The sequence below is a fragment of the Triticum aestivum genome, chromosome 1D, assembly GCF_018294505.1.
Source record: "Triticum aestivum cultivar Chinese Spring chromosome 1D, IWGSC CS RefSeq v2.1, whole genome shotgun sequence".
Classification (NCBI taxonomy): Eukaryota; Viridiplantae; Streptophyta; class Magnoliopsida; order Poales; family Poaceae; genus Triticum; species Triticum aestivum.
The window spans coordinates 328,257,540-328,266,815 of NC_057796.1; the positions used below are offsets into that span (position 1 = coordinate 328,257,540).

The 9,276-nt window shown below is 43.1% G+C and overlaps 1 protein-coding gene across 1 annotated transcript; it reads left to right on the forward strand.

The window, feature by feature from the left end:
- Window positions 1–944: 944 nt before the first annotated feature.
- On the forward strand, window positions 945–3,402 carry LOC123181816 (nascent polypeptide-associated complex subunit alpha-like protein 1). Its single transcript, XM_044594197.1, has 4 exons — window positions 945–1,159; window positions 1,949–2,033; window positions 2,715–2,839; window positions 2,921–3,402. The coding sequence occupies exons 1-4, from the start codon at window positions 1,088–1,090 to the stop codon at window positions 3,254–3,256; spliced, it is 618 nt and encodes a 205-aa protein (XP_044450132.1). The 5' UTR covers window positions 945–1,087; the 3' UTR covers window positions 3,257–3,402.
- Window positions 3,403–9,276: the final 5,874 nt, after the last annotated feature.

A 9,276-nucleotide genomic window follows, 5' to 3' on the forward strand; every position in this document is an offset into this window, starting at 1 on the left:
GTTTTCTATGTGAAGAGAAACAAGCAATCCAAACTTCAAATGATATAAGTGAAGCACATAAAGCATTCTATAAAGCCATACTCAAATGATATAAGTGAAGTGCAATGAGCATTCTATAAATCAACCATGAACTGTATCTCGTACCGGCATGGTACATAAAAGAAAAGTGAAAACTAAACAAAAAAGACGCTCCAAGATTCACATGAACAAAACAAAAACCGAAACACACTGATACTTGTTGAAGAAAGATGGGATGCCTTCCGGGGAATCCCCAAGCCAAGATGCTTGAGTCTCCTTGAATATTTACTTGGGGTGCCTTGGGCTGTTGGGCATCCCCAATCTTGAACTCTTGCATCTTCTCCTTCTCCTCATATCGAGAACTCTTCGATCTTTGAACACTTCGTCCACACAAAATGATCAATGTGTTTCCAAAATTTGTTCAACGTATATTGCCAAAATGTTCAATGCGCATTGAAAATTGTTCAGTGTATATATTAACATTTTTAAAAAATGTTCAAAATACAATATATGTTTTTAAAATAAGAAATTTAAACTGTATTTTAGCTCCATAAGTAATATCCAGGAAGTTCCAATAAAACACAGAAAAATGAAAAAAAAAACTAACTTTTTTTAGACAAAAAAAGAAACTAGCTATAGCAAGCATCTGCGAACGGGCCAGCCCATTAGCACCTTCCTTCAGCGAAGGTACAGCTGTTTGACACCTGTTTCTCAAAAAATAAGAACAAGCTGTTTTTTTACGGAAAAAAGAAAAAAAAGAGCTGTTTGTTTTTACAGAAAAAGAAAAGGCTGTTTGACGCCTACGCGCGTCAAATAGGAGCTCTCCACTTTTCCCCTCGATGAAAGAAAAGTTAAACCTGGGACTGCAGCCGCGTCATGTTGACATTGGGCCGAAAACCCTACAAGCCCATTCAGACCTAAGGTCACTTGTATAAAGCGTCACGCGTCCGTGCGCCGTCTCCGTCGCAGTGACTCCCTTTGCTTGCGCCTCCACAGCCCCCACTTTCCAACTTAGGGTTCTAGGGTTTCTCCAGCAGCGCCGGCGCCTCCACCCGCCCACCCAACCACCATGACGGCCGAGACCGCGACGCAGGCGGAGCTGCTACGCGCCGTCCTGGAAGAGCAGAAGCTCGCGGCGCAGGTGATGATCTAACCCTTCCGACCCCCCCGCCTGTCTCGTCTGTTCGGATCGGCCCGTGCTTCGCGTTCCGCTCGGCCGGATCGCGCCTGCCTGCTGCGCCAGGATGCGTTTTTTGTTGTTGTTAGGCATGCTTGGGGGTTATATGCGGGCAAGGTTTTCTTAGATCTCGCACGCGAGACGGTTTGACGGGATATGTAGTGGTTGCTCCGTTTCGCAAGGTTGGTGATGTTCTTCTTAGACGGTCACGGATCAAACGACCTTTGCGTTGAACGGTAGATTTGAAGTTTTGGGATGCTAGTAAATCAACTTCAATATTGAATCTTATTCAGAAGATTTTAAGGTCTTTTGTTGTATCCGTCGCATTAGCCTTGGTAGGTACGGTAAGTATCTAGAACAGGTATATCTAGTGACACTCTGTCGTGAGAACCACTGTAGAATTAGGATGCACATATTATTGTTTTGAACAGTGACATGTTGTTACTTATACCTCTCCTTACTGGTCGACTATGAACTTCTGTTTCCTTCGGCAATAGAACTAAAAAAGCTACTCTGTAAAGAAATATAAGAGCGTTTAGATCAGGGAGTACTATTTTGCCTCCTGTTGTTAGTCCGTCTACCTATGATCATGATGTGCTGTTTGATCAATGGCAACAAGGACTGTTTATTGTATTTTGGTTTCATGCATCCAGATCAATTTGTTGTATTTATTGGATCTGGTCAGATTTTGTATCTCTACCTGTCACTGCTTGTCAGGTAGTCTAAACTGGTTGAAATAATTTGTACTTCCAGGGAGATGAGCCTGTAGTTGAGGATGATGATGATGAGGAAGATGAGGATGATGATGACCAGGATGACAAAGACGATGACGTGGAAGGTATGAAGAAATTCTAGTATTTTTTTACCCATTTTTGGCTAATCGTATGTGTGTTCAATATTAAATATATGCCTTAGTAATTTTTTTGCATGAAAGTTTGTATGGACTAAATGACAAATTACGAAATGGTAGCAAGGTTAGGTTAATTTTGTCAACAAATCATTTAAAGTCCTCATATCTGTCTGAGTGATAAGTACCATGTGTATTTACTGGTCCTTCAGGTTCATTTTAATGCTATTTGCATTCACATAATCTGTTCAGTTTTTGCGTGTTTGTTCTCAAACATGACAGCTTTTTTTACAGTAAAATTGTTGTTGACATGTTCTCGCTGACATAGTGTAGTAGTACTTAACAGCGTGATTGAAATATTGGTTTGAAAATTGCAGGATATTCTATTATATCCATTGTTTCTGTATCCACCGCTGATCAACTGATGTTTTTTCCATTTTGTGTTCATGGTTTTCAATTGTCAATGAGTTGTTGCAACTTATGATGCGAGGCCAAGACATATTGATGGTGTTCTTCTTTGCTATTACTATTCATGTCTTGATGCTTTTACACTTGAGCATTGCTAATTGTGTAATTTATGGTCCCATGAAGCTGTTTTGTTTCATACTTCAAACTTGTTGATGATTGATCTATGTTATCAAATTTAATTGTTTACTCTCTGATGATGAGCAGGAGTTGATGCAAGTGGAAGATCTAAGCAGAGTAGGAGTGAGAAGAAGAGCAGGAAGGCCATGCTGAAGCTTGGCATGAAGACTATCACTGGCGTCAGCCGTGTAACTGTCAAGAAGAGCAAGAATGTGAGCTGCTGAGTGCTCTTATCTCGTCTTCACAACTTTTCTTGGTTAATTTCTTGCTGCTAACTACTGTTTCATTCCCAGATCCTGTTTGTCATCTCCAAGCCAGATGTATTCAAGAGCCCTGCCTCTGACACCTATGTCATTTTCGGTGAAGCTAAGATTGAGGATCTGAGCTCACAGCTGCAGTCCCAGGCCGCCGAGCAATTCAAGGCGCCTGATCTTAGCAGCGTCATCTCAAACCCTGAGGCTTCTACAGCTGTTCAGGAGGATGACGAGGATTGTGATGAGACTGGGGTTGAGCCGAAGGACATTGAGCTGGTGATGACCCAGGCCGGTGTGCCTAGGCCCAAGGCTGTGAAGGCGCTCAAGTCTGCTGACGGTGACATAGTCAGTGCTATCATGGAACTGACGAACTAGCCGTGCCCAGCCTGTGATATTATGTCAGTTTTTCCTTGTTTACATGGGAATACATGAGTTGTAACGTTTGGTGGTCATGTGTGTGAACTTTGAGCTGCTCTGTATTAGCAAAGACCTGAAGCAATGTCGAATGAGCTTCTTTTTCATGCATTGGAACAAATCCTTGGTTGGTAGTCTGCTTTCTTGCAAATCTGGGGACAACGAAATTTCAACATATACACTCTGTTTCAGGTTGTTGGTTGGACAGTGTTACTTCCTGTTCATGTTTTGCAGCCTAAAACTTGCAGGTTTCCTATACACACCGTGTGGGGTTTCCTCGTGTATCCAGCGTATCAGGACCTGCAGTGGCGAATTTCATCCTCTATATCTCCATCCCTCCCCTAAGTGTTGCTCAAATGGATGTATCTAGCCGATCTCAGTGATATATCTGTTTGAGCGTGAGCGACAATTAATTTGAGACTAAGAAAGTATGAGTGCCATATTTCAGTATTAATATGAGACTAAGCAAGTACAGTATCGTCTAAACTCTAACCTATGTATTATTTCTCTTACATTTTAATAATATCTCATAAATACCATTTAAACTATCTTTCACCCGCTAGATGCAAAAAAGATGATCCAATTTTTTTTATGTTGCCACTTAATAAACAGCATAACCTATGCTTTCCAAACCACTGCCATTTTGGCCAATGCGACACACTCATCTTATCATTGTGTCGTCGTGGCAGACACACACGGAAATACTGCCTTGGTACCACCCCATATTTATTTCCAGGTAAACACAACACATTCGATAATGTTACCTCTCAATATCTACTTCATTCGAGTGGGTTTATAAGCCCAATCATTGTTTCGATCAAAATTTAACATTATATTAGACTAGATAATCATAAGTTACATGCCCCAGAAGAAGATGTCTAAGCGAGTAAACTGACATGAACGGTTGTCATTGATGATCGTAGTCCTTCTAGGGGAAAGCACAAATCTTTAACTTTTGACGGGTGTTTGTCTTAAACAAAAACTTATCTACCAGTGAGCCCACAAATAACAGCCAGGAGCTAGTAAAGTTAGATGTCCTGTCCATTTTACAACATAATAAACCTTTTATTTAGACACTTCACAAACATCAAACTTAGTAGGGAGTTTTTCCGAAACGTGTTTTAGTGTATTTGTGCGGGAGGGAGACCAAGTGAGTTGCTTCCCCTTTTCCCTTCGAAATTGAAGATGCCTTTATGCCCCCTTTAGATGTACATATTTAGGTTAAAGATTCAGATTTGACACTTGTCACATCGAATGCCGTTTGGTCGCTGAAATCGGTTCTTTATATGTGATCGAGCCTGGGAACACATGCCTGCCCTCCTCGCGAATTCTTTGCCGCAGGCCACGGGTTTTGGCCAATTTCGCATCGCGCTCCAGCCCCACGCTCACTTCCACACTACGGACTCCCACGAAAACAAAAGAAAGGTAGTAACACGTGCGAGATAGAGCAAGAAGGGAGGAAGCTCGAGGGAGATAGCGGGTGAGGTCTACAACCGTCCTTCTTTCTCGTATCTCCGGTATACCCTCGACCCTCCTTCTCCCTCTCCATCCCTCCCCTGCCCCCTCTACATCCCTGATTTGTTTTTCTTTTCCAAAAACTCCGATTCGGGGTTTTTTCTTAGACAATCTCATGATTTTTTTTTTTGCGGAAAAACGGTTGATCTATTCATCCTCAATCATGGTAGTACAACGAACACCAGAAATAATAAAAATTACATCCAGATTCATAGACCACCTAGCAACGACTACAAGCACTGAATCGAGCCGAAGGCGCGCCGCCGTCATCGCCCTGCCTCGCCGGAGCCGGGCACAACTTGTTGTAGTAGACAGTTGGGAAGCCGTGGTGCTAAGGTCCCATAGGACCAACGCCCCAAAACAGCAACCTCCGCCGATGAAGAGAATTTTAGACCGGAAGGATCCAACCCGAGGACACATGAACAAAGACGAACAAATACCGGATCCACCAAAGACAACCATCGACCAAATCTCGCGAGATCCGCCGGAGACACACCTCCACATGCCCTCCAACGATGCTAGACACACCATTGGGACGGGGGCTAGGCGGGGAGAACCTTATTCCATCTTCAAGAAGCCGCCGGCCTCTCGTCTTCTTGAGCAGGACACAAATCCTATCAAAACATGAAGAAGCACCTGAAAACGGAGCCCACCCGCCGGCAAGGGCCGGGATCCACCGCACACCCATGGCCCTAAGGCCACAGGAGACGTGGGAGATCGGCCGCGCCGCCGACGGGAGGCAGAAACCCTAGCCGCCTTTTCTTGGAGGAGGGAGAAAGGTTAATTTGCACGGTAAGTGAGGCGTCATCTCACGAAACTTTATTAAACCGTCATAATGTTTATAGAGACGAACAAAAAACATTAGACTGGGCTAAATAGATACGGCCGGCAACCCCTAATAATAATATTAACGATAAAGCACGAAATCACTATGTAAGTGCATCTAGTGCCCCTTAGTGATTTTGGTGTATTGAAGACTTATAGGTTAAGGGACTAATGTGTGTATGAGTGTACACAGGTCTATAAGTCTATGAGGAGTTTGATATTTACAGTGAAAGTCGACCCCTAAAAATGAAGTTCTTCCACTGAAGACTTTGGATTTCTGAAGACTTTCTGAAGACTTTGAAAGTGAAGAAATTGGTGTGACCTTGAAGACTTGGTATTCTATTGAGGAACATGAAGCGTGAAGACTTTTGTTTTCGTAGTTTCATTTTCTCTTTCTTGAGTCATAGGAAACACCGTACTGTTAAAGGGGGTCGAGGAAATACTAAGGAAAAAATTTCCATGTGATGCTCAACTCAAAATCCTACACCTACCAATCCCTTCAAGTGAAGCCATTGGAAACCTCATACAGTTCAGTCATATTCTTCAGTGACAGAGACGAAGTTCTTCTGGTCTCTGAGGAATTTGTTCTGACTGAGGAGTTAGGAATTCGCCAGTGCGGATTGCCTACACAGTGAGGAACATGATAGCCCTGAGGAATTTGATACTCAAATTTCTGACCGTTGCTGTGCTATGCGCCAGCTGTCCCAACATATCTTATCCACCTAACGGTCATATCATTGAAGGACATTTATGTCTTATCATGTCAGGCTGCTCCCTAGGCTATAAATAGCCGCCCCCTACAACCACTAGCTGGTTGGCTGCTCCGAGAGAAACTGACACTTGTCATTTGAGAGCATCCCATCCTCCGAGGACTTTGAGCGGAAATCATCAAGTGAGGAAAAACCCCAAACCCAAACACCTACAAACCCCAAGTGATTGAGCATCACTGAAGAGATTGATCCTGCGTGGATCCGACGCTTGTTACCTTTGAAGTCTGTGCTTCTTCCAGACGGTTAGGCGTCATGGTCTAGAGCATCCAAGAGGAAATTGTGGATTGCCGAGTGACCGAGTTTGTGAAGGTTTGGAAGTCACCTGAAGACTTACCACGAGTGATTGGGCGAGGTCTGTGTGACCTTAGCTCAAGGAGAATACGGTAAGGACTGTGTGTCCGGGACTGGGTGTCCTCAGGTTTAAATACCTAGCCGCTCCAACCAGACGTACAACTGAGACAACAGTTGGAACTGGTCTACCAAATCATTATCTTCACCAAGCTTACTGGTTCTATTTCCTCAACTCTTTCATTTCCTCATTACTGTGTTGTATGCATGTTCATATCTGTGTTTGAAGACTTTGACTGAAGACTTTCTCAATTTCCCCTGTTTAATTTCTTCAGTCTGTTTGTCTTCATTTTGTGTTATCCTGTGTTTACGCTTTCTGTACTCTGTGCTTATCTTCATTTCATCATGATGACCATGCTTGTGTTCTGCTATGCATACTTTTGAGTACTTATTCCTTTGCAAGTAGTTCTTCACTAAGGAATTTCCTCACTGGCAAATTCCTCAGTGAAGAATTCATAAAAATCGCCTATTCACCCCCATCTAGTCGATATAACGCACTTTCAATTGGTATCAGAGCAAGGTACTCCCTTATTCTGTGTGATTTTGGTTTAACCACCCGGAGTTTTAGTTATGTCGACCGCAGGTATGATCAAGGTCTCTGCAGGGTGTCCTACCTTCGATGGGACGGACTACCCCTACTGGAAGAATAAGATGCGAATGCATCTTGTGGCAATTGATAACGATCTCTGGTATGTTGTGGAAAAAGGTGTTCCCTCTGTCTCACCCTCACTGAACGCTGCCGATGTGAAGAGATTCAAGCAACTCGATTCTCAAGCGAAGAATATCATATGCGGCCATCTGAGCAAAGGACAGTATGGAAGAGTGAGTGCTTTGGAAACTGCTAAGCTTATCTGGGATAGGCTGTCCAAAGTGAATGAAGGGGTCTCAACTCAGCGTGACTCTCGAGTTGATGTTCTTCGCAATCTCTTCAACCACTTCAAAAGACTCGACAATGAAAATGTTCAACAAACCTTCGATCGCCTCACTGACATCTCAAATGAGCTTCAAGCACTTGGTGACACTGACATCACCGACCATGAGGTGGTGAAGAAATTGTTGAGATCGCTTGATTCCTCATTTGATACTCTGGCATTGATGATACAAGAACGTGCTGATTACAAGTCACTTGATCCCGCTGATATTCTCGAAAGGCTAAATACTCATGAGTTTCAGCTTGCTGAAAAGAGAGACCTCTATGGTTCGAGCTACGGCAGATCACGTGCACCGAAGGCCAAGGCAGTTTCTGAGTCTGAAGATGAAGACTCTGACAGCAGCCTTGGTGATCCTGAAGAACTGAGCCATGATCTAGCACTGCTCGTGAAGAAATTCCAGAAGTTCTCAAGACGTGGTCGCTTTGGAAGACCCTCAAGGAGCAATGATTCCTCATCCAGTGACTACAAGAAGAGGCTTTGTCACAAATGCAAGAAACCAGGACACTACATTTAAGATTGTCCTCAGTGGGAAAAGGAATCAAAGAAGAAGAAATACAAGGATTACAGTTCTGATGATGCGAAGAAAAAGAAGAAAAATCCTCAAAATCTTCATCATCAAAATCCTCAAAGTCTTCATCTCACAAGAAGAGCAGCTCTAAGAAGGCTCGGGCATTCATTGGCAAGGAAATGGACTCTGAGGCTGAATCTGAAGAAAATGAGGAAGAGGAGGCATCTGAGGATTCTGAATCCGGTGTGGCGAGCCTAGCCCTCGCTACTGCATTCATCAGCAAGTCTATCTTCAACACTGAAGAAAATGACCTCACCAACAAGGCTGATGAAGGAAATGATGACTACGCTCCCACCTATTGCTTCATGGCAAAGGGTGCCAAGGTACTCAAATATTCCTCATTTGAATCAAGTGAAAATGAATCTGATGAAAATCTTAAGCCCAGCTATTCTAAACTTGCTAAGATTGCTGTGAAACAACAAAGGGCCCTTGAAAAGGTTCAAAACATGCTAGACAAAAGTGATGATATGTTGGGTGAAGAAATGGATCGCACTAAAACCTTGACTGAAAATAGAGACTTCAGACTAGGTTTGACAACCTTCAAGGTCATCATAACACTCTCTTGTCTGATCATGAGAAGCTTTCTTATGAATTTCTTCAAAGAAATCAAGATCTTGAGAAGCTAAAAGTGAGTTATGAAGATCTTCAGAAGGAGCGCGATTCATTACTTGCTCAACAAATCAGCGCTGCTCAGGAAGAATTTGTTCCTCCATGTTTGAAATGCATTGAACGTGAATCTGCTAATTCTTCACCTGAATGTTCAAATGCTTCTAATGCTACAAATTCCTCAACTGTCTCTGCTATCACTAATTCCTCATCTGAGGACATTGCTAGTATCACTAACGATGCAGGGCTGAAGGAATTGTACATGACATGCATGTACAAAAGCCTCAAAGGGCATCAGACTCTTTGTGATGTGCTTAAAAAGCAGATCCTCAACAGGAACCCTAGGAAAGAGGGTATTGCCTTTGAGAGGAAACTCAATGCTGATGGTACATATTGGAAGCCTGAGCAGTACCCCAA

Coding starts and splice junctions, on each gene's coding strand:
- LOC123181816 (XM_044594197.1), top strand. CDS start 1,088: ATGACGGCCGAGACCGCGACGCAGGCGGAGCTGCTACGCGCCGTCCTG. Junction 2,034..2,714: donor CAAAGACGATGACGTGGAAG/GTATGAAGAAAT, acceptor GATGATGAGCAG/GAGTTGATGCAAGTGGAAGA. Junction 2,840..2,920: donor CTGTCAAGAAGAGCAAGAAT/GTGAGCTGCTGA, acceptor TTTCATTCCCAG/ATCCTGTTTGTCATCTCCAA.